Source organism: Platichthys flesus, chromosome 5 (genome assembly GCF_949316205.1).
Source record: "Platichthys flesus chromosome 5, fPlaFle2.1, whole genome shotgun sequence".
In the NCBI taxonomy this organism is placed as follows: domain Eukaryota; kingdom Metazoa; phylum Chordata; class Actinopteri; order Pleuronectiformes; family Pleuronectidae; genus Platichthys; species Platichthys flesus.
In genome coordinates, this window is record NC_084949.1 from 25,631,924 (window position 1) to 25,646,145 (window position 14,222).

At 44.4% G+C, this 14,222-nt stretch overlaps 1 protein-coding gene across 1 annotated transcript; it reads left to right on the forward strand.

Moving 5' to 3' along the window:
* Positions 1 to 17: 17 nt before the first annotated feature.
* ift27 (intraflagellar transport 27 homolog (Chlamydomonas)) lies at positions 18 to 6,730 on the forward strand. Its single transcript, XM_062388040.1, has 7 exons — positions 18 to 196; positions 852 to 931; positions 4,954 to 5,013; positions 5,319 to 5,378; positions 5,824 to 5,941; positions 6,202 to 6,311; positions 6,459 to 6,730. The coding sequence occupies exons 1-7, from the start codon at positions 163 to 165 to the stop codon at positions 6,561 to 6,563; spliced, it is 567 nt and encodes a 188-aa protein (XP_062244024.1). The 5' UTR covers positions 18 to 162; the 3' UTR covers positions 6,564 to 6,730.
* The last annotated feature ends 7,492 nt before the right edge of the window (positions 6,731 to 14,222 follow it).

Consider the following 14,222-nt stretch of genomic DNA (forward strand, 5'->3'; position numbering starts at 1 on the left):
GTTGGGCCAATGAGAGACTACGTGAGGCTGGTTGCTAAGAGACGCGCTGTGTGGATGTTGCCGAGGCGGAAGTAGATTTCTCCAGAATCTAAATTTGTGTATTTAACGTTTTTAATGAAGCCGGCGCGTTGACTCACATTGTGTGGACGTTGTTGTAGCGTCATGGTGAAGCTGAGGGCAAGATGTCTGCTCGTCGGTGAGTCTTCAACAAACTAACTCCATCGGTCCGCGTCCACGAGCTAAAGCTAACACATCCGATGCTAACAGCCGAGATGCATCAACAAACACACAACTGTTGTTTCACACTTTACCAAACAGTCAAAGTGTAGTTACGCATCGTGGGGATTTAACAGTTTGAGTACGTGTACAAATACAAGGAGTTTTACTTTGTTTACAGAGAAGTAGACACACAGCCAGGGACGAGGACAACAACAACGTAACAAATAAGTTAAAGAATAACACAATATTACTTACATTATCGGAACTGCACTGTTCATTAGCATTAGCATGTAAAGAAAGTAGGTTAATATACAGTAGATTGGAACAACACCATGAGAGTATGAACACCTGGTGCTGCACACAATTTGTGCAAAGACACAACAATGCAGTGCAAGGAAATAAATGTAAAGTGTAAATGTGTGAACAGGGGAACATGCACATTGTGTGTTATATACGTTTCTATACATGCACATATTATTTAAAGCATTCAGGGTTTGTATTTACAATAATGTGCAGCGAGCAGGATGTGTTTTTATAGTGGTTATGACATTTTTGAAACAAACTCTTTCTATCACTTTGTCTGTGTGTATGTGTGTATGTGTGTATGTGTGTGTGTGTGTGTGTCTGTGCAGGAGATGCTGCCGTGGGGAAAAGTGCCCTCTCCCATGTGTTCCACAGTGATGGTACCCTCTTCCAGAAGAACTACAGCATGGTGAGAGTATAAACGCACAAGGACAATGATACGCATTCCAATATACACTGTGTGTGTGTCTGTGTGTGTGTGGAGAAAAGCCCGTGCACCACCCCTCCTCATAATGATAAGCATGTACAGTTTATATCAAGCGTGACAGAGGAATCACTTGTACCACAGCTGCTTGAGGGATTTAGGGATTGAGCCGCTCTCTGTTGCAGAGCCGGGCTCCGGGCTCATGTTGTGTCTCTACATCCAGGTAGAGCAGCTGAGATCTTCCCCTCTGGTTTGAAGGGACCGCTCGTGAAGCTTAGCTCTGGCTCATTGCCGGCCCAGAACACCCAGCAGCATGTTGGGAACACCCTGAAGCACGCCCCATGAAGTGCTGCAGCGTTTGTCCAGTGTTCAGCTCTGAGCTGAGAGCACAGCAGCGAGTGGATCAGCAAAATCTGCTGCTTTATTTTGCAAAATCCCCCCCCCCCCACACACACACACACACTCAGTATTCAACATTACATTTACAGGAGGCCCCCAGGGAGATCTTCACAGCATCCATATATCTTTACTGATACGCTGCGGTTGAGCAGCAATAAAGTAGTCGGGGGAGCAAGGAGTGTCATACTTGAAATTCAATCAATAATTGCAGAATCAGGCAATTATTGAAACATCAAAATTTAATTTCAGGTCATTTGCCTGAGGTCAAGACTTTTAGTTCATCTCAGACATGATCGTGGATCAATGCTGATCTCTTAAAACCCGATCAGACCGTGGCTGGTTTCTTTAATGGAACTCCCTCGCAGGCTTTTCAAGGACCTGTGGAGGTCTCTGAAATGTACCGCAGGAATCACCGAAGTGCAACACAGCACAGTGCTCCAATTAATGCTGATGCAGAGAAGGCTAATCTGCATTATTTATGCTAATCTGCAGGAGGGAGGGAACCGTGTCATTAACCTGACTCTGTGATATATGGGGTCACGGCTGTTCCCTGAATCCCCCTCCGTCAATGCTTCAAGGGCTGCTGACTCCGTCCCTGCACTGCACATGCAAGTAAAGGCATTTACATGTGAGAATCAATACATGCACTTAAGAGGCTTGTGCACATTTATTGTGTTACATTTACTGAGTTTACTATTAAGCCTTGCAGCTGGTTAGGGTACAGCAAAGGTTAGTGACCACAATTCTGGACAATTGCCAAGTGTGTGTCTGTGTGTGTGTGTGTGTGTGTGTGTGTGTTTGTGTGTGTGTTCAGCTCTTGCTGTGTCAGCGGTATCGGGGGTTCGGAGGTGACAGGAATGTCGATAATTAATACAGCAGGATTCTGGAAAGTCACCAGAACAGGTACTTAACAAGCGCCACAACAACAGTGTTCAGTTTCTCTGTGCGTCTCAAACCTGGAGTCCCTTGTGATGCTGTGCATGTGTCATCATGTCGGACCAGCAGTGTATTAACGTAAAGTAGAAAGCTTCTTCAATCGTGCTGCACAGGCTTAGTGTGTGTTGCTCGCTGAAGTGTAAACACATCACTACACAACGTGACGGTAAAAAGATAAAAACACAAGCGAATAAAAGCAGTGGGAGAAGGACAAAGAGAAGTCGCACACATATGAACATGTCCACCTGTAGATCAACACCCGGGTTCCTGCAGACACTCTGGTTTATCAACTGGAAGCACTGGGAGACAGCCGGTCACGCTCTATGCTGTTGCTATGCAGCCGTTAACACACCCATATGAAGGCGGTGACTTGCTTTATATTTGTTGAAATATTTGTGTGTGTGTGTGTCTGTGGGGGTGTGTGTGTGTTGTGTAAGAGCAGCTTCACCTTCAAATACTTTCAAGCTGTGTCCTCGTGCCTTTTCTGATTCCAGGAGTTTCTGTGTGTGCCCTATTATCGTTTAGATCATTTTCTATAGTGGTGGTAGCTTTAACAGAAAGATAGGAAGTTTCCCACACACTTTCTTCTGTACTCATCATCTCCTCTTACAGTCTATGGGGATGAATCCTCCTCTGGACACTATATAAGGCTTCAGTTGGTGCCACTGTCAGACTAGAATGTTAATGATCTCATTTGATTTGGAGCCCACTGCCCTTCAGGACGCATTAGGACAAGATTCTTATCCTATGTGTATTCAGACGTGACTCTGAACCCACTATGCTCTCCTGATTCCAAGGTGCATTGTAAGTAGCTGTATAAAGCTGCATTAAACATGTCAGGTTGAATTTGCTCTGCGGGCGGGAAACAGCAAGCAGCGTGTCCTCACCGCTGCGACTCGGGGAAACTAACTTGTGCTGTGAAGAGTCGCTCCCTGTGCAGACGCCCAAGTCCTTCCCGATGTTCTTCAACTTTGGATTTTGAAGGGTAGCGCAGGCTGTCGGCCATGCTGATCACGTCCTCCTTTGAAAATGTCAGACGGGCCGTTAGCAATATTCCGAGCTTATTTGCGGCTAATAGGCGCTCATTGACATTCCAGCGAGCGGCTTCCCATGCATCACATCGGCTCATTAGACCCTGCTCCTAAGTGGGACCTCCACGGCATCTGTGTGTTTGTGTGTATGCCACTGGATTCTGGCTATTGACCGTTTCTGTGTAGGAAGCAGGTGTATGTTGAAGTGTGTGTTTCTGTGTGTGATTGTATATCACAGGGGCAGTGGGTGTGAAAAGTGTGTTATCGAGGTTTGACACGTTCACTTACGTGTGAGCTCTGGAGATCCGATCAATTTAGAGTTTGTTGCTGATGTGAGGAATCCTCAACTTGCTTCCTCAAGGTCGCCACTGATCCCTCACTCCTGAATGCAGAGCGGCTCAAGGCAGCAGCCAGCAGCCGCCCCGGCCACTTAGGACGTCTTCAGATCTCCTACCTTTTGAAAAAAGGTGCAACTTGACGAGACCAGATTTGTCACATCCTCCTGAGGCTCTCCTCTGTTTGCCCTTTATTCACTTAAAAGAAATGACTTGCTGTATGACTGCAGCCTCGGCAGATTCTTCTTTACATCAAGACAATCTGCTGTTGGGGCTGAGACATTTGCCTTCTTCATTATATAACACATAGAGGTTTACAGACAGGAGAATAATACATGTGGTCATTTTAGTTTTACTCCAACAACTGAGTTTTTATTTGCTGCCAACCGGGACAGGTCTTTTTACCGTGCTCACCAGATAAACCAGAAACAGGATATTGTTTTCACCGCAATGTGTGTGTATGTGCATTTTTTAAATATTACATAGATCATATATAAAGATGGAATGCCTCACTTCCTCCTGCTCTCCAGAAATGAGTCTGAGTCTGAGCAGTCAAGTAATGGAGCTGCAGTCCGTCCCAGTAATATACGTGTTCGACCAGTCGAGAAACATCACAACATCATCATAGGTGAACATATGTAGTTGTAAGTCAGAAAGCACAGGCTCTCCCTTCACATCCGAACTATCAGCTCAGTGTGGTGACTGTCACACGGTACTCGGGGGGGCTTGTGTCATTGTTAGGCTTCTTAGAAAGAGCTGATGGTCCCAGAAGGATCGTCTCATCTTTATTGGGACATTAAAAATAATAAGATCCAGAGTAATGGAGACACAGGAGAGAAGGTTTGGCCAAAGCTGCTGATTAGCAATGTTTTGACGTTAGCTATAAATCAGGGCTGAGAGGTCATTGTACTGTGTTACAAGTTCCTCTCCTCCTCTCCTCCTCTCCTCTCTCCTCTCTCCTCCTCTCCTCCTCTCCTCCTGTCCTCTCCTCTACTCTCCTCCTCTCCTCCTCTCCTCCTCTTGCCCCGTCCTGTCTCATCTCTTGTCTTAGTCACGATCAACCGTATAAAGAACATTGGAGATGTAAAATTAGTGTTTTGCTAGGTATGGTTATAATGTGATTTCCCCTGTAAAGGAAATTGTAAATGCACACATAAGAAAATGAAGATAAAAAAACACGAGATCCTTGGATAATATTCAGCAGAAGAAGTCATGAAAACTAGAATAACAGAAGTTTTTATTCATAAAGGTCTTTTAACTTGACATGACAGAAGGAATTCATGATGTGCTGGTTGTTGTTCTGCAGACGACCGGAGTGGAGCTACTGGTAAAATGTGTGAACATCCCAGAGACCAGTGACAGTGTGGTGAGTGTCTCTTCTTCTTCCAGTCTCAACCACCACTGCTTCTCACTTTACCAGCTGCCATGTTGAGAACTCACTTGTCTTCCAACATTCAAGCTTCTTTATTTTTCCATAATTCCCTAAATCATCGGAGGTGGGTGGTTAGAAATTGAGTCTTATCACTCAACATAATATTGTCAGCTTCTCATCTGTAGTCTGTAGACAATAGTGCAGCAGTGTGGGAGGAACATTAATATCCTTCCCTCAATAAACTGGTAAGTTTAAAACCATGTCATTTGACTAAATCTCCATGTGCTACATCCCCCCAGGAGCTCTACATCACCGACTCTGCAGGGAAGGAGACGTTAGTGGAAGCCTGCGAGAAAATGGTGAGAGATTCTCCATTTGCATGAAACTAGAGAATTTATAAAACCAGGGGAGCTACTGAAGGAGGATAAGTTCAGTCACAGAGGAAGAAAAAGTAACAGGATGTGAGAATAAATCAGTTTCTGGATAGAATGCTTGTCCAGAAAATTGGTTTTGTGTTTCACATGCATGTGAAGAACACAGCAGGAACATTTCCATAACATTCAGCGAAGGGCTGGAGCCTCAGTAGAGTAAAGCAGGAAACAGAACATCACATATTCATTTCACTTTAGAATGCAAAGTGTATTTTTTACACTACATCAGCTGTTATCGTCAAAAGCTCTAGCATCTTGTTATTGGAACATCTCAGGAAAATGTCTGGACTTCAGTGCCTGTCCAAAAGCAACTAATCTTCCCTTTATTATCCCCCCCCCCTCTCCTTATTCCCCAATGTGTGCCCCTTCCCAGTGGGGTGAGCCATCTCTGCTGTGCCTGGTTTTCGACCTGACCAGCGAGCAGTCGTTTGCCAACTGCAGCCGCTGGATGGAGAGAGTCCGTGGTCACGTCCAGGGTCTCCAGGTTCCAGGTGAAGTAAAACATCACATTCAACTAATCATAGACATCATTTAGGAAACAAGTTTTCTGGCAGATTTAAGATAAAGGCCCAACAAAGCCCCATCCTGAATTTATTTACTTTTTACAATCACAATCGAAAGGCCGTCAGCTGTTCACAGATTGTTTTAACGTCCTCAGACTAAGAAACAGGGCAGTAGCTATTTTACCTATTGTCCATGTTAATAACTTGCTGTATGTTTGTTGATGTCAACATGTATCTGTGTGTTTCAGGCGTCCTGGTGGGCAACAAGTCCGACCTGTCCACTCGAAGAGAGGTGCAGACAGCCGTGGCCCAGGAGTGGGCCCAGAGCCAGGGGTTGGATTACCACGAGACATCAGCCGTGAGTGTAGTTTAATGCAGATGTCACAGTGTATTGTGTCTTCATTTGACTCCGTGGGGACATGGCGGACATCATCCTCTTTGCCCTCTTGTGTTTACGAGTGCTAGACAAGCTTTAATCACTGTGGCCCATGTTTGTGTTTCACAGAGGGAGATGGAGAATTGTGACGCTCCACTCCTCAGCTTAGCCCGAACCTTCCAGTCTCTCTACCAAGAACGTCTGGAGAACATCCAGAACCTGAGTCCAGGCTAGACCCGTCCCCCCCACTCACACACACACATACACACCTTGACTTCTCGACCAATAGGATAGAAGGCACAGTGTCATCGGACTTCATCAGCTTTGTGGATAATAAATGTGAAGAAGCAATTCAAAGAAACCTCCCGTGTGATTGATGAATAAAGTTAGTTTTTCTCTTATCTGCTGGTTCCCTCTCCGTGCTCGGTGATGCTCGGGTCGTTTCCTGAACCAGAAAGAGACTCCAGCTCGAAGTGGAGTAAGAGTCTGCTCCTCCTCTCCTCTGCATCGCGGGCTCTCCCTGGTTTAAGATCACAGTTATCTCCTGCTCCTCCTCCTTCCTCCTTTAACTCAATGTCACTTTGATCGTGGCCTCATCTTCCTCATCTGCTTCTTTCCTCTCCTCTTTTTCTTTCCCCTAGATTTGCTGCTGTTTTTTAACTCGTCCCTCTCGATTGCTTTTCCTTCCCGTTTGTTGTGCTCTCTCTCCAGCTGGGGCCCCTCACGTCACTTTCAGTCGAGCGACGCTAACAACCAGTAATCACCTTTCTTACGTCTGCGCTCTCCCATTCAAACCAGGTCAATGCCGTGTCCTCGTTCTCTCGCCGCGTCTCGCACCACCTGCCACCGTTCAAATGAGGGCGCGCTGGTTCAAGTCAGACACAATGGGTTTTATCTGGGTGCACGCCACATTGAAAGTGCTCGTGACATGGAGTCACTCAATCAGGTGGTTTTTGTTTATTTCTGTTTTCTGTGTCAGCTGAGAAATGTCCGATTTATTCCCGAACGTATGAGAATTGAAGAAATAACGACATCAACTTCACAAACGCACTGGAAACTGAGAAGCTCTCTCATCCCGACGTCGTGCCAGTGTCGTATTCTGATAAGAGGAAAATAAAACCATAAAAGGCTCACGACTGTTATCAATATCTAGACGTTCATGGTGCAGCGTCAGCGTCTCGACTGCCAAAATAAAGGATCAGTTAGAATGTCATGTTTCCATCACTGCAGATCGGAGCCGGAGCAGATAACAAACATGTCTACTGCAGACTCATTTCACCCAGGTGGGATCTCCGACCATATCCATTCTCATTGCAGACAAAAGCCATATGTTAGTGTGTTCTATGACCAGTGTGAAAGGGGCTATTCAGAGACAAACAACCATTCACACGTATGCTAAATGTATGTCTTAGGACTGTGGGAGGAATCTGGAGTACCCGGAGAAAACCCACAAAGACATGGGGGGGGGGGGGGGGGGGGGACTGTTCCAGGCCTTGGCCGAACCAGGATTCAAACCGGGAACCCTCCTTTGATAAAACGCGAAGAAACTTAGCCTGCAACTTTTTCTCTGTAAGAGGAAAACTGATTTGTAATGCAGAATCTGTATTTAACAACTTGTAATTGTTACTGCAGCACGGTGTTTTTGTCCTCCTTGAGTGGGCGATCATAATTATAGCAATTAGGATCTCTGTTGTTCTCGTTCTCTCCGTCCTTATTGTTTTTGTCTCTGTGATGTGTGTGCGTGTGTGTGTGTGTGTGTGTGAGTGTGTGTCTGCAGGGTTTTCCAGGCGTACGGAAACAGAATCCAAATAACAGCAGTATTGTCTGTCATATTAGCGTGCTTTGTTTAGCAGCATGTCGTTGTTACATCTGCTCCCTTTATTTCTGCCTGACAATGTGCATATAAATGTGTATAATGGATGCACCATTTGGACCGACAGTGGTTTGAGTGGATGGTGTAGACACACACTCTCACACGTAGAGGTGGAACACAAGCTCTTATCCGTCTCTGTAAATTGCCTCTGAGCTCGATCCCACAGTCTGTGTTCTGTTCATGTGAAATGGAGCATGGAGCTTTGGGAATACCACTTAATAACACCACAGGATGGAGTGTGGGCTGCAGCTTATTGCTTTGGGAGAGACTTCTTAATTTCCACAGATATTGAAACGGTCGGTCCGATATCACAGAAATGTCAAGACGAGTCTTTTCCCCGTGTGTTTCTCTCTCCAGCATGCTCAGTCATCGGTGCTATAAAAAAAAAAAAAAATGCAGGCAATCTCTTTTAATAATTAGTATTCACAGCGTGTGTGCTCCCTTGGTGGGTTAGGGTTTGTGGTGCAGACCTGTAGCACGGCAGGAACAGGTGCTGTTCGCCTTTTGGCCACAAGGGAGGGCAAAAGGAGGGGTGTGCAGGAGGTGATGGAGTTGGAGTGGGAGGCTCCTGGATGTGCTGTGGCAGTTCGTCTTCATAGTGTGGTTCATATTGGAGATGTTGTGTTGTGTGCCGTGGTTGATGCAGAGTTTCTTTTCTGGAGTTTCCAGCCGACCACAAAATGATATATTGATGCTCACATGTGCCATTAGGGGGCTGCTTTCATTTTGAAGCACGAGTACTTGCTTTTCATCATGCATGGGCCCAGTGGACGCCGCGCTGCTACTGTGCACTGCTGCCGTGCGCTTTCTTATTGTGCTAACAACACAGCAGGGAGGCAACTTGTGTGCGTATCAGACGTTTCAGTGTGTGTTTGAATAGATTATGTGAAGGAGCGTTGTGTAAATGCTACAAATGATTCAAACAAGCTCCAGAAGGTCTGACGACTGATTGGCTTTCATGTCTTTACAATTAGATTTCATGTTGGTCAGTTAACATCTCAACATCAACAGTCCCTCCAATTCAATCGAGCTGCACCAGATTTCACACAAATATGGATATCAGTTCCCTTTTCATCAAGATCCATGAATTATTCCCTGGAAAACACAATATTTTGTATAATTAAGAAAGTGATAAAAACAAAAGTACTGGATCCGACCCCTGATCCAGATCTACACCAAACTTGTATGGGTTCTTTCCTGACCCACAGCACATCGTTCCACCAAGTTTCATCTTAATCTGTTCCTTTGTTCTTGTGTAATCTCGCTCACGAACAAACCAACACACAAACAGACAGGGGTGAAAACATAACCTCCTCAGCAGTTTCCCTGTTTGTGCCGTACAGTTGTGAGAGTTGTGTATTTACGAAGCTTGACACCTGCAGCTCATCTTTAAACCATGAATTTTCCTTGTTCTGCTACTGGGAGGTCAATTCTTATTAGGTTAGACTTTTGCAGGCAATTAGTATCAATTAAAGTGCTTTAAATTAGCATTGGAAATCTTTTCATGAGCTACTTACTACGCTTGGATTAAAAAAAGCTTGGATTACCGATAAATGTCACGCAGTCATGTGTTCAAGTTTTACTGAATGCGCTCGCCCGTGCTCTTCCGCATCATATAAAAACACATTAACTGTGTTTGGTGGTCCGCCAGTGACTCCATTACAAAATTGACGGATGCCTTTGTCCCCAGCATACCTGCTATCTGTGCACCTCATCATATCAGAGCGAGGTCTACATCTGCTCCGGTGCATCAGGGCTTCATTTTACTACTTCTTACTGCAGTGCTCCTCACCCGGGCAAACACTCACACAGAGTTTTGTATTCATGACACAGTCTGAGCACCAGGCGAAGAGTCCCAGCTCTTATCTTTCACCAACACTCGTTCTTTTTCTGTTTCTCACAATTTCTTTTTCCTGCAGATCAGCGTCTGTCTGTCTGTCTGTCTGTCTGTTCTCCTGTTCTCTCTGTCTGACACACCAGCTTATAACATCATGTCAGGACTGCTAAATATTATTATTAAAACTCATTTAAAGTTAGAAGTGATTGACATTAACCTCAGTCTGTTGTCTCTCTCTCTCTCTCTCGCACTCTGTGTGAGTGTGTGTGTGTATGTGTGTGCGTTTGTGTGTGTGTGTGTCTGAGCATGCCTTGTTCCATAGCCCCTAACTGTCCGTGACCTAAAAAGATTGCTAATTGCAGGTGAGGGAGGACACAGCAGCTGTTCCCCCAAATCTGCTCCCCCCCCTGTCCGAGCTGCCGCGTCACACCAATCAGCCACGATGCCTCCGAGCTCACCTGATAAAGACAAATGTTCTATTACGCTTTTATCTGCCGTTTAGGAAACGTGGTCCTCTATTCTCATCAAATAATAAAGCTCTAGACCAGCTGCATCCCGCTAAAATAATTAGCATTCACATTTTAACAGTAATTGTGAAGCTTGTACGTGCTACATGTAGAAATTATGATTTAGTTTTTGAAATTTCAAGAATGTCTGTGCTCTCTGTCTGTTTATTGTCATAAACCAATCCAACGTAGACATTTTGAAACCTTACCTGAGGGCTGCAGCTTTTAATTGTAATTATATTAACTATAGTTAAAATAAAATTAGAACAAAAAGAACAAAAATAATCTAAATCAATGTTCCACAACCACAAAGACATTGCTTTCTTCTCTCTGTAAATTAAACATGAAGCTACATCCAGCAGCTAGTTACCTTAGCTTCACACAAGGACCAGAACCAAGGGGGAAACATCTGGCCACGCTCTGTCCACAAGTAATAAAATACAATTATAGAATAAAAATAAAAAGCACCTTTGGAGCTCATTAATTAACATATCTAATTTGTTTAATCCATACAAAAACAAAATTGCAAAGCGACAGTTTGTAGGTTTATGGGGCGTTTGTTTGCCAAACTAGTTCTTGGCTTCACAGGAGCAGAAACCTCCTGCAGCCAAAAAGCAACAGATCTCCTCATTCTGTCTTTATGGATTAGAAACTGACTATTTTAAAATCAAAATGGCAAAAACTACTTTAAAAATGCTTTTACATTTTACTTTTCTTTTTCCATCTACTCAATAAATATCCGCCTGTCATATTAAATCTCACGTTTCATGGTTCCTCTTTTAATCTGAAGAGGGGTAAACAGTGGCACAGGGCAGAGCACTGATTGACCCTGATTGGCTAGGACATGTGTCACGTGTTGGTGGAATTGTGTGTGTGGAAAAGACAACACATCTCTACCTTTTAGATATTTGTGTATCAAGGGTTTAAAAACTGCCACACAGGTTGGAGATGTTCAGAAAGGGCTGCACATAGAGACACACTGTGTGAACACGTGTGAGTGGGTGAATGGCAAAAACTGCAAAGTGCTCTGAGTGGTCATGAAGACTAGAAAAGAGCTTTATAATACACACTGTTGTGATACATCATGTGACTTGGTTAAGTTGGATTGTGGGTATTTAAGATGGCGACTCAGTGTCCGTCAGTTGTGTGAGGATGAGCTTGAGAAAATAAATCCTTTAACTTTAGTTTACAGGAGTTGTAGGTGATACAATATGTGGTTTAAGGTCACACTGATGTTAATCTGACAAAGAAACTCTGGCTCTATAAGTTAGTCAGTGAACTGAATTCACTCTCCACTGTATTTATGGTTCTTCAGAGGATTTATGCAGGTCGCCGAGGTCACCGGGGTCGAATACTAACAGGAGATTAAATGTACCTCCACACCAGAAGGGGGCACTGTGATGCTGCTTGAATCAGGGTGAACAACTGCTCCTTTCCCTCCCTCGCTCCCTCCCTCCCTCGCTCGCTCGCCTCTCTTCAGTGATCACAGCAGTGCTGCAGAGAGACATGCCAGCCACTTTGATCATCGCACCAGGGGAGGAGAGCGAGAGAGAGAGGGACAGAGGGATGGAGAGAGAGAGAGAGAGGGAGCGATGGGGCCAGATAGAGACACAGTATCACGCAGCAGGACGTCAAGGCTGATGTGGAACGATTTGACTTTTATTCCACCGCTGATGGAGCGGCAGGTCAGCCTGATAGTGGAAGGCTATTAGGCTAACAGGGAGAAGGAGCGAGGGAGTGAGCGAAGAAGAGAGAGAGAGAGGGACAGGGGGTCGGACTGGGGAAGTGAATGAGGGTGAGAGAGAGTTGTCGAGTGAACGAGTGAACAAGGATGTGAAGATGATGAGCGAATGAATGACACAGGAATTGTTGAACTCACGAGTGAGCGAGGACGTAAAAAAAACAAATAAACTGTTGTACAAGTGGTAAATAAACACCCGCCAACGTGTACTAATACACAGTCTGTACCCTGGGGAACTCCTGCTGTGCTGCAATGTCCTGGTGCATTCTAATAACCACTATCACTCCGGGAAGCTAAAGCACTTCTAATGGTTTCTCTGAGAACCGTGACTACATTTTAGTTTTCATACACATCTGGGCATTTTGAAATAGTCAGGAACGCAAAGTGAAGCTAACGTTTACGGCTCATTTATGCTCAACGTTAGATATGTAGATGGAAATGGACGAATCCTTCTGTCCGTACTTGTTCATTCTCGAGTGTTCACGTCGTCTGTATTTGATCACATCTCTCGCAGGCTTATAGACACGGATGAAACAGAAGAAGCAGTACCTACACAAATGACAAGGGGGCCGCTGCAACACAAACATGTATCTGTAATGGCGGTGCTAAGACAAAGACGGACATTGGAGTGGTACCGAAGAACAAGAAGTACATTATTTAGAACTTACCTACGTGCGCTCCTGGAAGTTAGCTTTTAAGGCCATTCATTGCTCCACAGCTGATTAGCTAATTAGCTAGCTAGACTGCAAAATGAATGTCGCTATTGCACTTAGCAAGAAAGCTAACGGGTTAAACTCACCTTCAAAACTTCAACGCTCGGAACTCAGCGGGTGGTGGTTGTGTGCTGTGTGTGTACTTTTGCACATCTGTAATCTTGGAGACAACCTGGAAAGAAAGAAATGTCCTGGCCCCAGTCGGCAAAAGCGATTCTAAGGGAACTTGTACATGAGGTTTTAATAGTTTGTCTTTCATCCTTATTTCCCCTGATCATTTTTAGATCACTTACTTTCAATGCTTTGAGACATTCGGGTCCAAAGATCCTGTCACTGTCCTTCTCTCGTTTGCTTTTGTCTTCCTCTGTCTATTTCATGCTACAACGCTACGTGAGTGTTTCCGCAGGCCAGAACTCAAAGCCTCTAACTTCACTCATATTTGTCTTTTTAGAGCAAACACGATACAACAATGACTTGTTCTGTTCCCTACGGGGGGTTCGATTTTTATTCGTCATCAGGATTGATGCATCCAAGTTCAGAATCATTCAGTTTTGGCACCTTGAAAGACATTACGCTTTTTTTTTTAAATCCTCATTTACAACAACACAACGCAAAAACCAAAGAACAAGAAAAGAACGAGAAAAAGAGACAAAGAAAAAGACTAAGGCTGTGTGAGAGTTCAAAGGAACCGAGAAAATAAAAATGTAAATGAAAAAGGCAAGATAAAATTGTCTTCTGTTTAAAAACAAAACAAAACAAAAAAATTAAGCTTTGATACGTTCTCCAAAGTTTTTTCGTCTTGTTTCAAGCGTAATGAAGCCCCAGCCCGAATAACCCACTCAAGAAAGAAAAATTGAAATAGACACAGTACTGTAACATTAAGTTCTACTTTGTCACTCCCACCGCCCTTACATGGTATCATTGTTCAGTTGTTCAAAACATAAGTTCCTTAAAAGCAGATCGGATCATTTTTGATTAGCATGCATGTAAATTCTTAATTCTTACGAGTCACTTAGCTTCACCTCGCTGGTAGCCATGTTCTCTCATGCACTACTTTGTGTCTTTGGCAGTAGTGACATTTTCATAGTCCACAGTCTTCAAGTTTGCAGAGAGATCCTCCTTTACCCAGAGTTCTCTCTCCTCTTCATGGAGCCCCCCCACCCCCCCCCAAAAAAAAGTGAGGTAAAGTTTTCACCTCAAGTCGAGACCTAAACAAAGATGGC